Here is a 17,775-nt window from a genome sequence, read left to right as displayed (position 1 = left end):
CTCCTTCCTGGGGGCCCTCCCTGGCCAGGCCCTCCTGGAGTCAGGGTTGGGAGGGTCCGGGCTTGTCCTGGGCCCCAGCTGCTGATTGTTCTTTTCAGACCCCTCCCTGGGGTGCCAGATCCGTAGAGCCAGCAGATTCTGCCCCGAACCTGTCCAACCAGTTATTTGGGGAGAGGGGGCACCTGGGAGGAGCAGGCAGAAAGTACCAGAAGCAGACTCCTCCATCCCCTAGCCGACAGTCGAGGCTCTGGGACTCTGGAGACAGATGCTGGGACAGGCAGCCAGTCAGATGCTCCGCCTGCCCATGGGCCTCAGTCGGGGTCAGTATTGGCTGCTGACGCCACTGCTGCTGCTGCTGGCCGGCCTCCATCAGGGGACGGGCCTGGGTGAGTGAAGGGGCCCGGGGCACCGTGCCCCTGGCTTCGGGAGACAGACCACCTCCCCCAGCCACCTCCCGAGCCCCAAGTGGGGGGACTGGGTCCTGGGTGGGTCAGGAGAGATGGCCCACCAGAGTGGTCACAAGACAGACACCTGTCCCCACGGGAGAGTGGGCAATGCTTCCTCCCTCTTTTTAGGGTTCGCACCCTGAACCCCCATCCATTCTCACCGGTGCCCCCCCTCCTTTCCCCTCTTTCCCCTCCTTCCTGTCCCTGAGGGGAGACTTAAAGACAAGGACAGCGCCCCCCAAGGAAGCTTGGGGGCTCGTAAACTGGAGGCGCTTAAAGGGGTAGCTCCCCCCATCTGGGCTTCCCCGCTCCTTCTCCGTCGTTAAGTGGACAGTAAGTGCCTGCCGGATGCAGGGTCCCCGGGGCCTCAGGGACAGAAGCGGGGGCTCTGAGGAAGGAGAGGTCTGGCCTTGACCCTTTGGAGCGGAATGAAATGGAAATGAATCATACCAAGAGGGAGAGGCTTCTGGAGACTGGCGGGAAAGCCGCCTCCCTTTCTGCTGCCCTCCAGTGTTGGGGGCTGGAGAGAGGAGGGGCAGTGCCCTCAGGGGAGCCTTCTGGGCACCGAAGTTGAGTCCCCGCCCCCCACACCCCTGCCCCCACCCCCCCACCGCCCCACACCCCTGCCCCAGGGCGAGAGAAGATCCAGAAGGGGAAGGTGCCTGGGGCAGGGTAGGAGGAGGAAACCCTCCCCTCTCAGCCAGGACACCTCCCGGAGGCGCACGTCGGGGCCTGGGGTCTTGGTGGGAAACTTCCTGTGTCACCCCTCAGCCTCCAAGCCCCTCAATCCTCTCTTTAGGCAAACCAGCCCGGATCCTGGGGGTGGCGGTGGAGGGACTGGAGAGGCGGGTAAACGGACGCCCAGAGAGTGCCAGAGCTCAAGGTCCCTGGAGCCTGTCAAGTCCAGTCTAGGGTTTAGGCTCGGGCTCCCCAAAATCAAAGTCTCACTCCAACGAGGCCTAAGACCCCTTTCCTAGGACTGTGTACGCTGCTGGGGGCGGGGCCTCCTGTGCCTTCAGGCCTTCCCCAGGCCCCGCCCGAGGCAGGGACCCCAGTGACAGGTGCAGCAGGACCTCCCTCCTGGCCTCCCACAGTGCCTAACCCTAGTAAGTCAGCAAGGCAGGGGGCAGGGGCTGGCCTCAGGCCACCCACCCGTGTCCCACGGGCACAGACTTGTTAGGGAGCCCTCCGCATTAGTGTTTGCCCACAGCCTCCGGGAGAAGCCTCCAGGCCTCCCTCAGATCAGGGATCCCAAATCCGGTCTGTGCCTTCCCCCTCAGACTGGGCCCTCAGTTTGGGGCTTCCAGGACCACGACTCCTCCCTCAGACTGGGCTGTGGGGGCTTGGTTGTCCTGTTGAGCCCCTTCTGTCTGCCCCAGAGCACATCCGCTATGTGCCCCAGCTCGCAAGCCCCAGCCTGGCAGGGACCCTCACCCAGTCTACCTTCACGCTGGAGCAGCCAAGGGGTCAGTTCAGTCGCCTCAACATCTCTGACTTGGACGCCATCTGGCTGGTGGTGGCCCACAGCAATGGTGGGTGCTGCGGGGGCACAGGCCTTGGTTATCCCTCCGTGAGATGGGCGGGAAGCCTGGGAGGAGCCGCAGGTATGGGGGGAGGGGAGGCAGGTCTGGGGGTGGGATGTGGCAGGAGGGCTGTCTGGCCTGGCGGGAGGGGGTGGACCCCTTGCCCCCGGCAGCCCGCGCCATCTGACGGGTGGCTACCCTCAGCCACCCAGAGCTTCACAGCCCCACAGAGGGTTGAGGACATCCCAGCCCCTGCCGACTTCCCCCGGAGGGGCTACTACCTCACACTGATGGCCCACCGGGCCCTCTATCCGGGCAACCAGACTGGGAACCAGCTCCGCGTCCTCCGCGTTGGCAATGACACCAGCTGTTCCCTGGCCAAACGGGGCTGCAACGCCCCGCTGCCAGGCCCGGGCCCCTACCGGTGAGCTACCGCGGGGCCCTAACCTCAGCCTGGGGGCCCTAACCTCAGCCTGGGGCAGCTCCCAGGGGTCCGCAGGGAGGTCTTGGGGGAAAGTCTCCCTTCTTTCTCCAGCCAGGGCCCCCCACTTGAGCCTCAGCCCCCACAGGCCTTCTGGACCCAGCAGGTGGAGTTTCTCTGTCCAGACAGGGTGTGCCCCAGCCCCATCTCCCCTCATTCGGGGCTTGAGTCATGGATGCTGAGTGCTGGGGATCTAGACCATTCCATACACACATTTCCTCCGTGAGGACTTTAAAGGCCCAGAGAGGGTGAAGGAGGCACCCAGGACTACACAGCTGGGAAATGTCACAACTGGAATTGGAGCCCCTTCTGGAGGGTTCTAAGGCTGGCTTTTAGGTCCTGTCTCCTCTTCCCCGCAGTCCCCAGGCCCTGGGAGTCAAGGGGTCACACGGACAGGTGCCAGGGGCCAGAGGCCTCACCCCCGATCCTGGGTCTCTTTCTCAGAGTGAAGTTCCTGGTAATGAGTGACAGGGGACCTGTGGCTGAGACGGAGTGGTCCAGCGAGACCCGCTTGCAGCAAGGTATGGGGGGGTGCCAAATGAGCAGGTCAAACACTGGGGCTGGGGGCCGCGGGGCCTGCGGGGGCTCCCAAGGCTGGGCTGGGCTGGGGAGAATGGGCCAGCCCCCCATCAGAGGCACCACTACCACTGAGCTGTCTGCAGGTGCTGGGCGCCCCAAGCTGGGGAGAGGGAGGGTTGGTCTGGAGGCTGTTCCTGGTCCCCTTGCTCAGGTCAAGTCTCTCCTCCCTGGGGCGCCCCCTTCACGCCCCTCAGCTGAGGCACTGCAGGCTGCCCCAGGGCCCCAAAGCGCGGGCACCGTGGTCATCATCGCCATTCTGTCTGTCCTGCTGGCTGTCCTCCTCACGGCCCTCCTGGCTCTGCTCATCTACACCTGGTAAGTGGACAGGGTCTCGGCCCCCTGGGAGGGGTGGGGTCTCTGGCTGGAACCACCTCTTATGCCCCTCCCCCTCCCTACCCAGAAGACCGCAGGTGGCGGGGTTGGGGTGGGGCGGGGGTGTGCGGGCATGAACTCCTCCTCCTTTGTCCCTCTCCGCCTGCCCGTGGCCCCGCGGGAGACGGTGGGGGCAGGGGCGTGTCCACACTGGAGCGCGCACCACTCGCCCCCTGGCGGCGGCAGCCGGAATTGCGAGTGGGGGGGCTCGCCGCCGACCCCCCCAGTGGGATACATCCAAGGCGAGAATGGCTTTTAGTCCAAGTCCTGAGTTTTGCCTCCAAACTTCATCTGGAGCTCGGATGCTGGGGCCTGGTGAACCGGCGGTGCACGCAGCTTCCTAGAGGAAAGGGGAGGGCCGGTGTGGGTTGGATTTGGGGAAGACAGGAGAGCAGCAGAGCCTCAGTTTCCCCCAATGCTCCTATGCCTAGAGCTCCAAGCTGTAGGACTTGGCGTGGGCCCTAAATTCATCTCGTCTCCCCTCCCCTGAAGCTATGACACCTGCGGGACCACTCCCATTTCGGGCCCAGAGCAGTCGGTGTGCGTGAGAAGATATGACACCCACCACGTGACCAGCCCTCCAGCCACGGGGGGCTCCTGAGGGGTCCTCGTCTGCCCCTCAGCCTCCGCCCTGGTCCCGGCTACAGATCCTGCCTCTTCGGGAGCCGCGGGAAGAGAGCGTTTCCGAGTGAGGGTGGGAGGAGGGGGTCCTTGCCCCCAGTTGGGCCTGTCCTTGTCCGAAATAAATGTCCCCAGCATCCCCGAGCTCATCTGAGTTGTTGAGAGGCTGAGCAGTCCCCCTGAACCCCTGTCCCCAGCCTCCCTGGGAGGCTGCGTATGTCTGGCACTGGCTGCCCCATCTTCCCAGCGTCCTCCCTGTGGCCCCCCCTCTGGCTGGAGGGCTCAGAACCTCTAAGCTTGCCGGCCAGCCCGAGGCTCACTCTGGGCGTGGGGGGCAGGGTACGCCGGTGAAGCCGACCCTGGCTCCAAACTGAGCACTGGGGTGTCCCGCATTTGTGACCATCAGCCCCGCTCTGTGCCAGGCTCCCCAAGGCGGGAGATGCCCGACACAGTGTCCTGCCCTCAAGATGCCCCGTGCTGTACGGGGAGGAGAGGGACACCGGCCCTTCAAGGACGGCGGGGATGCTGGCACCAGAGATCCAGATGGGGCTTCAGGAGAGGCTTTCTGGGCACGTGTAGCGTTGGAGAAGGAGCAGCCCTGTGCCAGGTGACGCAGGAAGGGTGCTCAGGTTGGGGGGGAACAGCATATGCAAAGGCCCTGGGGCCACCAGGGGCTGGTGGATGGGCAGTTTTGGGGTGGCTTGAGGTTAGGGTAAGGGATGGCAGGGAGGCTGGAGGACAGCCTGTGCTGCGTGCCCTGGGGGCTGGAGGCGGGGAAGGAAGGCAGTGGCTGGGTTCCCAGGTGCCTCTTTCTGGGAGGTGCGAATGGCCCTCATTGGTTTACTAGCCCTTGCAGACACATCCGGTCCTGCTCTGGAGGAAGAGCTCACGTGACCATGGGGGAGTCAGGCTGGGAAGGGCAGGGAGGGGAGGGGGGCAAAAGGGCTTCCACGCCCTGCCTAGGTCAGCCTTGGCCTCGCCAGAGCCTTTCTGGAGCAGCCATGAGCCCTAACCCCGGGGCTGGGTGACTCTGGACCTATTGGTTACCCTCTCTGGTCCTCAGTTTCCCCTTATGTAAGAAGGGAGGGTTGAGCTGGGCGACTAAGTTCCTCACTGCACAAATCAATGTCCTGTAGGGTCAGGCCTAGCAGGAGACAGATGGCACGCTGCAGGAAATGTTTACAAAGGTGTGGTCAGAGTGCTAAGGCAGCCAACAACCGGGGCTACCCAGCCCTCCCGTACCCGAGGGGCCCACGGGAGGGAGTGGTGCTTCCAGAACCAGTGAGCAGCAGTCCTGGGGGAGGGTCTGCCCCCCAGAACTAGGGGCTGTAGATAAAAGAACTCAACCTCCAGAAGGGGGGAGGGGGACAGGGGAGAAATACCCCTCACGCTGGTGGCTCCAGCTGACCTCACCAAGCCAGAAGCCAGAGGACTGCACCCCAAGACTGCCCCCTCACTTCAGACAGTGGTAACAAGGACTGGGTGTCCAGGATACCCCCACTTCTGTCCAACTTGGCTACGATGCGGAGGTTCCCATGACCCCATCCTCAGACTGGGTCACTTGCTAGAAGGACGCACAGAACTCAGGAAAATAGTCTCCTTGCCATTACCGGGTTATTATAAAGGCTACAACTCGGGGGCAGACTAGAAGAGATGCACAGGGAGAGGTGGGGGGGGCGGGGGCGTGGAGTTTGCATGCCCTTTCGGGGCGCACCGCCCTCCAAGCGGGGCCGCCCACCCAGAAGCTCTCCGAAGCCAGAACCCTTCGGCTAGAGTCTTTGTGGGGGCTTCTCTCACGGAGGCGCGACTGATGAAATCATTGGCCGTTGGTGAAGGAACTCACCACTTCCAGCCTCTCATGAAGGTCATCCCATCAGCGTGGCCTCAGGTGTGGTTGACCAGAACATGTTACAAAAACATAAGATGTTCTGGGGCGCCTGGGTGGCTCAGTCGGTTGGGCATCTGACTCTTGGTCTCTGCTCAGGTCATGATCTCAGAGCCTCTCCTCGGAGCCCCTCGCCCACGGGCCCTGCTCCCAGGGCCCTTTGCAGCCTCCAGCCTCCCCATCTCCATGCCCTGGCCCCCATCCAGACCCCGGTTGTCCCCTGCAGCAGGAACCCAGGTGGCCCAGTGGACAGTCATGGGAAATCAGGGGTCTCCGCCCCCCACTCCCTGCAAGTGTGCATTTGTACCCCGTTCCTAGCATGGGACCTAGGGCTCTGCTGGGAATGCTGGCTCACACAAGGAGTGTGCCAGAAGCCAGGCAGGCGGGAAGGGCGATGAGGCCCTGGAGAGGAAGGGATCCGCGAGTCCTGGAGTCCGGGCGTGGGCTGCTTCTGCATCTGGCCCCACCAACTTAAGCTTCTTCGCGGGTGTTTCCATCCTGGGGCACAAAAATGCAACCCCACGGGTCTCTCTGGGGTCCCAGCCACCTAATTGGGAGGCCTCTCTCCAGGAGGACAGTCCAGCCAAGGACTCCTCCACTGTCCCAGGACGCACTGGTGAGTCCCAGGCCAAGAAGCAGGCTCTCCTGGGGTCCCCCTGGGGACGTGCTGTTACGGGGCCAAAATCTCTGCTTGCCACGTCCAAGGTCCCTGTGCCATCTTGACGGGCCAAGGGCTCACACATGATGTTCCCCTTGCTCTCCTGCTGCTAGTCCCACCTCCCATCACCTTCACGGGGAGCCCAAACCCTCCCCGTCATTCAAGCCCAGCTTAAATGTCGACCTTTTCCTTGTGGCCACCTGTGACCCCTTCCACGGCAAGTTTGTCCCCCGACTAAATCTCAAGGACTCCAAGAATATCTCCTGATTGCTCCCAAAGCGGGGGGACCCCATCCACCCCTGGTGGGGTGAAGGGGTCAGGAGAGACAGATGGGGAGTAGTGGAAACAGATGGGAAACTTGCACAGCCTTGTCGGCCACCCCCGGCCCCTCCAGCCCAGCCCATCGGATACCACACAAGGAGGGCACCGTGAGTCAGAGGACCCGCTGACTCCTGCACGGCACCTACTACCAAGTATCTACCAAACAATTCACATGTGAACCTCCAAATCCCCAGGCAAGGCCGTGATAGGCTCATTTTAGAGATGAAGAAATAGATGCATGGTGAGGGCCATCAGGGGAGGAAACCAAGCTCAGGGGTTGGGGGGAGAAGCTCTCAGAGCTGAGCCACAGGGCTCTCGGAGGGGAGACGGGGTGCCCAGCCCTCCCACCCCTGCCTCCGATCTGGACAGCAGCCTGGACGGTCCCCTTACCTTCCCCCGGCTCCCACCCCCAGCTGCCGTAGTGGGAGGAGGAAGCAGGGCGTTTCCACCCCTTTCTGCAGGGTTCAGGAGGTTAATGAGAGCAGAGCACAGAATTCCACTCAGGAGATGCACTTCTGGGAAGTCAGGAACCTGGGTCTGGGCTGAAGGCCAAGGGTGGGGTGGGCGAGGGCACCTCTGGTCACGGAACCTGACTTCCCATGTCCCTAGGGCCACTGCTCGGCCCCTCCCACTAGCCAGGGGACACGCCCACCCCCCCAACTGGGGAGTCTCCAAAAATGTCAGAGACCTCTTCTCTCCCCATGGCTCCCCTGCTCCAACCAGGGTTGCTGGGAGGTGGACTGACACAGCTTTGGCGGTCCCTAACTCACCAGCCTTGAGCCTAAGCTTGGCTGGCAGGTGGAAGGGAAGGAGTTCTGACCCCGGAGGGATGCCAGGCCTGCGTTAAGGACCCAGGACATTGAAAGCAGCAGACTGGACCTCTAGTCTCCATCTTTAGGCTTGGTCCCCAAGGTGCAGATGTTCATCTCCAGACCTTCCTCTCTGTCCCCAGATGTCTGTCGCCCTCCCCAGCCTGTGTGCTGGGCACTGGGGGCAGGAACAGCTTAGACACAGTCCCTGTCCTATGCGAGGGAGGGTGGCCAGGACAGAGGGACAGACCCCAAGTAGAAAGACCCCAGGTAGACTGTCCTGAAGTGCCACAGGAGATGCTCAGGGAAGATTTTTGTGTCCTGTTCGAGGTAAGGAAGGGCTCTGTGTCTGCCGACCAATCCGGTGGGCCCTTCAGCTATGATGGGGGCGGGGGGGCCCTTGGACCACAGGACGGTGGGGGCGAGATCAGAGCTGCCCTGCTCTGCCCAACAAGGTGGAAATAACTTGAGTTTCCTCTACAGGGCCGTTGGAGGGAGGTGGAGAGGCCATCTGGTGGGTCCACTGGGGAGAAGTGGGGACAGGTGTGCAATGCCCAGGGAGGGGCCTTTAGAGTTGACCTGTTCAGGATTCTACCCTAGAACCCCACGATGCTGCTCAAAGGTATTTCCCCGAGAGAAGACAGCTCGAGGGTCCCGCAGAAGACACGTGAAGGACTCACGTTCAGGGCCGTCTTATCCATGACAGCCCCAGGCTGAGCACAGCACAGGGGGCCCTGCACGGGCCAAGGGAGAAGGAGATCGTGGGAAGCCAGGCACGGAGGCTGTATTCTGTGACATTCCATCCAGATAAAGGTCAGAAGCAGGCAAGACTCACTGTGAGGACAGAGGTTGTCCATGGTGGGTGGCAGGGACTGGACCGGGGCACGAGGAAGCCAGCTCGGGGCTGGGAATGTTCTAGACCTTGGCCTGGAGGAGGGTTACCCAGGTGTAAGCATGCGTAGAAATCCTTCCAGCTGTACAGTTAAGACGTGTGTGTTTTACTGCCTGAGAAAGGGCCCGTGTTTACTCGTAAGCGTCCAAGGAGCCTGCACTGATCAGCATCACAGACATAGAGGCCAGCAGGCGGAGGCCCTGCCCTGACAGGAGCTGGTCCCCACCCCCCCAACCCCCGGCCCTCCTCACCCATCGGCCGGCTGCCCGTGTCGGGAAGAGTGTGTGGGGTCCAGCAGGGGAAGGGGGGGAAAGTCACACAGAAGGTAGGAGGTCGGTGGGGGTCTTTCTGGGGTTGGCTAGGGCAGGGGACCCCAGTGAGCCGAGGCCAGGGCCCCCTGAGTTAGAGGAGTGGGGGAGGGGGTGATGGGGAGCACTGCCGGGAGGGGCGTCGGCGCGGGAAGGGTGTGTGGGAGCTCTCTGCGCAGGAGTCGGGCCCAGACCGGGGAGCTGCCCCCACGTCCGGTCCCCCAGGACTCCTGGTTCCTGTCAGCCCGGCCTGGGCCTGTGCCGAGCTGGAGCACGGAGGCGGTGGCGCCAGAAGCCACAGCAGGTTTACGTTCCGGCTGCCGTCGCGCTGCTCTCAAGCCAAGTCCCTGCCTCACACGACATCTTTGTCCCTTCGGAGCCCGGAGAGGCCCCGTCAGGGCCCTTTAAGCCGGGGTCTCCTTGCAGTCATGCTCTCCCCGCAGCCTTGGGCTGTCCCTGCTTGAGACCTGAGACTGGTGCCTTCACCCGCACTTCCTGGCCCCATCCCCACTTCTTCAAGGCCAGCCTGGGGCCACCTCTTCCGGGAAGCCCACCAGGAACACCTCTACTCTCCATAGGAAGGCTGTGCTTTGGGTTGCTCCCGGACCCAAGGCTGTGCACTCCCTGCCTGCAGCTTTCAACACCGGAAGCTCCTGGTTTCTCACTTGTCTTGCCATGCCTCAGTTTCCCACTTTGGGAAAAGTAGTTTTCACCCACAGGGGTGGAGGCTGAGGGGGTTAACAGAAAGGGGCCTCTGAGCTCCCTGCTGGCAGCCACCCTTTGCTGCTGTTGGGATCCCCGTGCACACAGGGCACCTGAGGGACACTTGTCACCGGCCCTGTGCCTGCCTCTGCCCACCTTGACTTCTGCCCAAGACCATTCTTGGCCAGCTGGGGATGCCCAGAGAGGCCTGCAAGCTATTGCCCCCCCATCAGCAAGTTGTCCCTGGGGACAACTGGGGGGGGACAATATTCTCCTTCCCTCCGCCCCTCCCTCAGTCCGGGGGTCAGGATGTTCCCCCTTTTCCTGTCTTTCCCCGTTCTGACTTCCGGTCTCTCTCTGCTTCTGTCTTTCTCCACCTAGTTCTCTCTGTCTTTCTCTCTGAGGGAGGTCTCTTCTCGGTCCCCTCAGGGAGGTGGGGGCCGTGCAAGGAGGGGGCAACTCCATGGAGGGGACCCGGGGTGACACGGGCCGGCCCTCACGCAGCCGGGGCTCACTCTGAGGTTTCCTCAGTCAGGAATGGGGGATGACATAGAATGGCCCTCGTGTGCTCAGCATTAGAAGGTGCCTCCCGAGGTTTGGTGACATCAGCCCGCTCTGATGAGTGGGACAGCCACTCTCTGGGGTGCACCTTATACATTAGGCAAGTGAGGCCCAGAGAGACAGAGTTACTTGCCCAGAACCACACAGCAAATCCTATCGGAGTGGCGGATTCAGGATTTGAACCCAGCGCCGTTTCTCCAGGACCACCCTCTTCACTGTGGGCCTTGGTTTTATTTTTATTTTTATTTTTTTTTTAAAGAGTTTATTTATTTATTTGAGAGACAGAAATCACAAGTAGGCAGAGAGGCAGGCAGAGAGAGAGGAGGAAGCCGGCTCCCTGCTGAGCAGAGAGCCTGATGCGGGGCTCGATCCCAGAACCCTGAGATCATGACCTGAGCCGAAGGCAGAGGCTTAACCCACTGAGCCACCCAGGTGCCCCTGGGCCTTGGTTTTAAAAACTGTGGTTAGTGCTCTCTTTCTACATGGGGTGGGTGGCGTGTTAAGACCAGTGGGAGGACGGGGGGAGCTGGGGACAGAGCCCCCCATCTGGCCTGCGAAGGCCTCCTAGTCCGTCCCTCTGGGCTTCTCACAGCCGGCGAGTCCAGATTTCTCGGCACACTGCTGCCACCCAGCCCAGAGCCTGCTAGGGCTCCCGGTGGCCCCGAGTTCAGTCCAGGGTCCTGCGCCCAGAATTTCCGGGGGTGCAGCTGGGCCTCTCTAACCTTTGTGTGGGGGCTGTCCTCACCTCCTTCAGCACAACTGCGGAGCTGCCTCGCAGTTCCCTGCTCCTTCCTCTGACCTACTTTCTCTGATATGCCTTCATGGTAATACCTTAGTGCCCCTTTCCCCCGGCCTGTCACCTCCCAGTGGACTGGACAGGCACCAGCAGTCACAGCCTCAGGGGGGAGGATGGTAGGGCATCACCAAAAGGCCTTTCTTCTGGGCAGCGATCGTTGTCTCCAAGCGACAGTGGGCTTGGGGCCTCCAACTCAGGAAAATGCACAAATGCACACGGTCTGGTTGGGGCAAAAAATAAAAAAATAAAAAATAAAAGAAAACCCCCAAATGTAAAAAGATAACAAAAGTTTACTTAAATTTCTTCTAAATGTCATACCATGTCAGCGTCCCTTACTGTTACATTTAGTGTTTTAAAACATGTCCCTGAGCACGAAAACAATTTGTAGGTCACATTTTCTTACTTGGGAAAAATTCCCAAAATTCCCAAGAATACGTGATGTTTGTAGAAAAATCCAGGCCAGCAGCAAGTCACAGCAGTGATTGGTACCCAAATGGTTTCCAGAAGCTAAGTTATAACATCGTTTTCAAACGTTCCTATGACCAAAATACACACACGAAATTGGGGTATATCTGCATTTTTAAAAAATACTTTATTTATTTATTTGACAGAGAGAGACAGAGATAACAAGTAGGCAGAGAGGCAGGCAGAGACAGAGGGAGGAAGCAGGCTCCCTGATGAGCAGAGAGCCCCACTTGGGGCTCGATCCTAGTATCTTGGGATTATGACCTGAGCCGAAGGCAGAGGCTTTAACCCACTGAGCCACCCAGGCGCCCCTCTTTTTTTTTTTTTAAGATTTTATTTATTTATTTGACATAGAGAGAGAGATCACAGGTAGTCAGAGAGATGGGGGGGAAGCAGGCTCCCTGCTGAACAGAGAACCCGATGTGGGGCTCGATCCTGGGATCATGACCTGAGCCGAAGGCAGAGGCTTAAACCACTGAGCCACCCAGGCACCCATTGTTCCAGTTTTCTTGAGATATGATCGACTTAGAACTTTGTGTTAGTGTTAGGTGTACAATATGACGATCTGATATATGTGTAAACCTCACGTAATTATTATTTTCTTGGGATGTCCACTTTTAAGATCTACTCTCTTACGACCTTACAAACTCACAGCCCGGTACTGTTAACTTCAGTGAGGACGGTGTGTCTGACCTCTGAGCCCCCACCTAGGATAGCACACAAGGGGCTCATCCTTGTCCAAGGCTCCTGCCCCATCCCTGCGGGAGCTGGAGGGGGAGCTGGTCCTGCCGCCCCTTCCAAGGCTCCCCAGAAGCTGGAAGACCCAGACCCTGTAACTCCCAACACGTTCTTCTTCCAACATGACCTGCCGGCTGTGAATTAGAACTCAAGACCTGCCCCCGTCTTGGCTTGTCTGAGCCCGGGGCACTTCGGACTGGCGGGGGTCAGGATCGCCGTGTATTTTTTCCGCTGCTTTGCTATAATGGTGAGTACCACCCACGCTGGATTCTTTTGTTTCGTGTTAATCACTATTATATGCACGTTTTCGTCTGATTCAAAAGAAATTAAAACATTTTTGTGCGTCCCTAAAAATACGTGGGCGGAGACACTCCATTCAACTGAGTCAGTAGGCCGGGGGCACAGTACGTTTAGGGTGGGAAGGAGACCCCCCTGCTAACACTTCAGAACGTCAGCCTTGTGTATTTCCAGCACCCACGTCCACCCACGTCACTCCCCTGCTCCAAACCCTGCCCAGGAAACCGTCAGAGCTCTCCCCACAGTCCAGGCCGTCCATCAGCCCCTTTCTAACTGCTTTCCCAGTCTCCTGGACCCTCGCTTCCTACTCTGCCCTCTTGGATGTTTCCAGAACATTCCAGGCTTCATCACACCTCCCCACCCGGGCTCAGGCTACTCCCCGCATGGAGAGCATTGCCTTCCCACCTGCGACCACATAGCGGACACACCTCCTCGTCCTCCCTGACCCGGCTCAAATGCCACTTTCTCTGTGAGATCTCCTGAGCACCCCCATACTCTCCCCCCCCCACCCCGTACTCCTCATTCATCTCTCGGCTCTAGCACTTACCCACCCCTCTATGCCCATTTCTTTCCTTGGACTGTGAACCCCTTGAGGGCAGGGACCAGGGCCTTGCACACAGCAGGCGCTCAATGAGTGCTGAGTCCATAAGCAGGTGGCTGAGTAAAGGACCGAATGAACCAGGAGGATAAGAAACAAGGGCCCCACAAAGGGGTCTGCTGTGCCGTCCTCCACAGAGGAAGGGTCTGGACCCTGGGGGGTGGAGCCAGGGCTGGGCTCCCCTCACGGCCCCGCCCTCTGACTCACCCCTCCCTAGAGACTGGTTTCTGGGAACACGCTGACAGCTTGGCTGGCCTCCCTGGCTGAATCCTCTCTGTTGGCCACGGTCTTCCCGGGGAGTCTCAGTGCTCAGCGGCAGTGCTCCCAGGGTGCGTGGCCAAGACCGAGGCAGTGGTGGCTGGGGGGTGGGGGGGCAGTGCTCATGTGTCTGCGGCAGGGACCACAGGTGGGGAGGGGGGCAGAATGGCAGGGCAGAAGGCAGAGCTGGAGGCCAGCCAGCTGCAGCCCCCACAGAGCCTCTGCCTTCCTGCAAAGTGGGGCTCACTGCTGGATGCCAAGCCCCCCCCCCGAGATGCCATGGGAAGCTCAGGGGAAAGGGAGTGACAGCACCTGAACCCCCTTCCTCTATCCAGGGTTGTCCTCCCTCTCCCCTGCCCCATCTTCGGAGGTAGGGCCCTCCCAGCGCAGGTGCCGATGGCGCTGTCACTGGCCTTCTCAGCCCTGCATTGATGGGGCAGGGCCGGGGGGATGCCACAGAGAGGTACTTGTGACAGCAATACCCCTGCGTCCGGTGTCGGCCTGAAATAAGGGGTCCGTGGTTAGGGCCAGAACCAGGGGTGTCCTGACAAAGCCACATTTGGCATTTGCTTTGAGGCGTTGTTCTTGGCTGGGTACACCCTTTGGGCCTGGTTCTTGTCCTCCCGGAGAATCTGTGACACACTCCGTAGCCTTCTAAAGAATCCCTTTCTGTTTAAATTAGTCAGAGCTGGTTTCTGTTGCTTGGAACCAGAAACCAGAGCAGCGTGGCCCAAAAAAGCTAAAGGGGTTATGGGTGGCATCATTAAAGGTCTAGTGCCCGGACAAAAGGAGGGTTTGGTCTGTTCGTGTTTGCTCTGTGCAGCACAGCACAGCAGGGAGGCTCAACCCTTCTCCAGAAGCCACACTCCAGAAAGGCCTGTGACAAACTGGAGGCTTTCTAGGGACAATGACCAGGTCAGCGTAGGATCTAGAACTCATGGCAGGGGAAGGAAGCCTGGCTTGGAGCTGAGTAGGCAGAAGGCTCTGGAGAGAACAGCTATGGTTTAGGCTCCAAAAGTCCACTCTGGTAGCTTAGTGGGGTAGGGGGCGGTGGCAGGCCTGGCTCACAGCTAGAATAGTTTGAAGATGGACAGAGCCGCCTCGGGAGGAGGTGAGCTCCCCAGTTTTGGAGGTAAACAAGGCTGGATCCTGAAGTGGACAAAAGAGTCCAGCCTGGGCTTCCCTGGCTCTGCTTGAGGGTGTGGGTCTCCAGGGTAGGGGAGAGATCAGCCTGCGTCACCCCCAAACATCAGACTTGGCAGAAGCTCTGTGGTCTACCACTCACCAACCAGGTCTCCATAACAGCCCACAGTGTGGGGAAGGCAGGGAGTGAGACCCCCATCTACCAAGAAGCCAACAAAGCCGCTTCTCACTCTCCAGGTGACCCAGGGGTTGGGACGCGCCTGAAGAATGGCAAGGCAGAGGGGGCAAATCTCAGTGACCATGAAGACTGAAGATGTCCCTGATAAACTACCTAAAGACATAGCCTTCGGTACCCTGAGAAACAATCATTTTCCCATGGATGATGCAGATAAAGATCACAGATTGATAACGGGGCATGCTGGGGACAACAAGGGGGAGGCAGCACGCTCCTGGAGGTCCTGTGTCCTCAGAACCACCACCGTGGCCAGAAACCTGCATCCTGCGTAGGCAGATCTTCTGACCCAGGGATTCCGCTTCTAGGAATTTATCCTTGGCTGCATTTGCTTACATACGAAATGATGTGTGAGCCAGGCTATTGTCGGTGAAAGGAACAGCCCATCCACGCACGGCAGAGCTGTGGAAGGGATGGGGGTGCGTCCCCACACTGGAAAATGGGGCAGTTTGGCAGAGAATGAGAATCTGTTTAATGTATAAATATGTACGGCTTTCCAAGATAAAGTAAGAGAAACTGTAAGCAGAACCCGTTAGCCATTATTTGCATGTAAAAGGCAGACCCATATGTCTGCTCTTGCTCTGTAGTCAGAGAATGTCTCCAGCAGGCTGTGCGAGGAATCCTCGGGGCGTGTGGGTGCCTTGGGGGAGGGAATGTGTGTGACTGGGAGAGATGAGAGACTGACTTTTTATCGAAAACGTTTATTTACTTTTTACTTTTATTGTATATATAAAGTGGGCTCTAGCACCCAGTGTAGGGCTTGAACTCACAACCTTGAGATGACGCGTTGCATATTTGGGGTACCTGGGTGGCTCAGTGGGTTAATCCTCTGCCTTTTGGCTCAGGTCATGATCTCAGGGTCCTAGGATCGAGCCCCGCATCGGGCTCTCTGCTCAGTGGGGAACCTGCTTCCCCATTTCTGTCTGCCTACCTCTCTGCCTTCTTGTGATCTTTGTCTGTCAAATAAATAAAATCTTAAAAAAAAAAGGAGTTGCATACTTTACCAACTGAGTCAGCCAAATGCTCTGAAAGCATCCTTTAATTTTTAAAAATTTATTATTTTTTTAAAGATTTTTTTATATATTTTTAAAGACTTATTTGTTTGAGAGAAAGACAGAGACAGTGGCAGAGGGAGAGAATCTCACGCAGACTCCCCACTGAGCAGGGAGCCCACGTGGGGCTCCATCCCACCATCCCTGAGATTATGACCTGAGCCGAAACCAAGAGTCGGAGGCTCAACCAACTGATCCACCCAGGTGTCCCTATTTTTATTTTTATTTTTAAAGATTTTTTTACGTATTTGAAAGAGAGTGAGAGAGTGCACGAACCGGGGGTGGGGGGCAGAGGGAGGGGGAGAAGCAGACTCCCCACTGAGCAGGGGACCCCTCCCATGTAGGGATCAATCCCAAGACCCCAGGATCACGACCTGAGCAGAAGGCACACGCTTAACTGACTGAGCCACCTAGGCACCCCCAAAAGCATCTTTTAAAAGTAACGTCTAGGGGCGCCTGGGTGGCTCAGTGGGTTAAGGCCTCTGCCTTTGGCTCAGGTCATGGTCCCGGGGTCCTGGGATCTAGCCCCGCATCGGACTCTCGGCTCCACAGGGAACCCGCTTCCCCTCCTCTCTCTCTGCCTGCCTCTCTGCCTACTTGTGATCTCTGTCTGTCGAGTAAATAAATAAAAACTCTTAAAAAAAAATAAAAGTAACCTCTGGGGTGCCTGGGTGGCTCAGTCATTAAGCTTCTGCCTTCAGCTCAGGTCATGATCCCAGCATCCTGGGATCGAGCCCCACATCAGGCTCCCTGCTTGGCGGGAAGCCTGCTTCTCCCTCTCCCACTCCCCCTGCTTGTGTTCCCTCTCTTGCTGTGTCTCTGTCAAATAAATAAATAAAATTTAAAACAAAAAAACAAAAACCAAAAACCAAAAAACCGAAGGTGGAGCTCGAACTCACAATCCCCAGACCAAGAGTCACATGCTGAGCCAGCCAGGCACACTTTTTTTTTTTTTTTTTAATTTTATTTATTTATTTATTTGACAGAGAGAGAGAGATCACAGTAGACAGAGAGGCAGGCAGAGAGAGAGAGAGGGAAGCAGGCTCCCTGCCGAGCAGAGAGCCCGATGCGGGACTCGATCCCAGGACCCTGAGATCAAGACCTGAGCCGAAGGCAGCGGCTTAACCCACTGAGCCACCCAGGCACCCCCACACTTTTTTTTTAAGTAACCATTGAAAACATGGTAAACGTTCAACATCTTTTGCATCTAGCCAAGTGTGCATGTGTTGTATACATAACAAAACAGGAAAAGAAAACAGAAATTAAGAGAAAAATAGAACCAGTGCTAGGCACCTACGCATACGGTGTTTCCTGGATGTCCGTGGCAGGTACCACTGCTCCCTCTTTGCAGGTGATGAAATGGATTCAGCTCACAGAAGATCAGAAAGCCACTCGGAGTGAGTGACTGGCAAGGGAGTGGAGAAGCTGGGTCTGGGACCCAAGTGTGCAGTGATGTTTGGGGCAGTGCCCTCTGGGGCAGACAGATGCCTAGGGTCAGCTGTGGCTGGGCCGGCCCCAGGACTGTGACCTCTCCATCTGGGAGAAAACCACGATGGGGTTGCTTCTAGAAACCCAGCTTTGGACCCTGAGTCTGGGAGAAGGATGGTGCCCCTCACGGAAAGGCCGGTGCTCATGGAGTAGCAGGGAGGCCAAGCCTAGCTCTGACCGCGCCAAACGGGTGACCTCTAGCAAGTGATTTTCCCTCTGTAAACCTGAGCGCCTGATCCAAATTCCCACGGCTGGGGAGGCAGGAGGCCTAAGTGAGGTGACAACTGAGAAAGACCCCTCCTCCTCCGGGGCAGGTTCCCCAAAATAAACCCGATCTTTCAAACTCAAAAGCGCGGTCCCCAAAACACTGAACTGCCCTGACTCTCGATGCCTCCTTCTGGGTCCAGGTGGCTCTGACACAAACAGACATACTGTTTGCTAAGTGCGTGCGATTGTGCATTCATTCATCTTACACCCACGCGGGGTGTCCCACGCGCCAGGCTCAGGTGGCCAGGGCGGTCCGCCGCGCGAGTCCCCGGCCCGCGTGTCC

At 58.6% G+C, this 17,775-nt stretch overlaps 1 protein-coding gene across 1 annotated transcript; it reads left to right on the top strand.

Annotated features, from left to right (window-relative positions):
• UPK3BL2 (uroplakin 3B like 2) lies at positions 1–4,165 on the top strand. Its single transcript, XM_032328574.1, has 6 exons — positions 1–386; positions 1,826–1,978; positions 2,174–2,393; positions 2,895–2,971; positions 3,224–3,344; positions 3,894–4,165. The coding sequence occupies exons 1-6, from the start codon at positions 266–268 to the stop codon at positions 4,000–4,002; spliced, it is 801 nt and encodes a 266-aa protein (XP_032184465.1). The 5' UTR covers positions 1–265; the 3' UTR covers positions 4,003–4,165.
• Positions 4,166–17,775: the final 13,610 nt, after the last annotated feature.

Source organism: Mustela erminea, chromosome 20 (genome assembly GCF_009829155.1).
Source record: "Mustela erminea isolate mMusErm1 chromosome 20, mMusErm1.Pri, whole genome shotgun sequence".
Lineage (NCBI taxonomy): Eukaryota > Metazoa > Chordata > Mammalia > Carnivora > Mustelidae > Mustela > Mustela erminea.
Note: the sequence above shows the minus strand (reverse complement) of the source record. Positions and strands in the feature narration are given on the sequence as shown.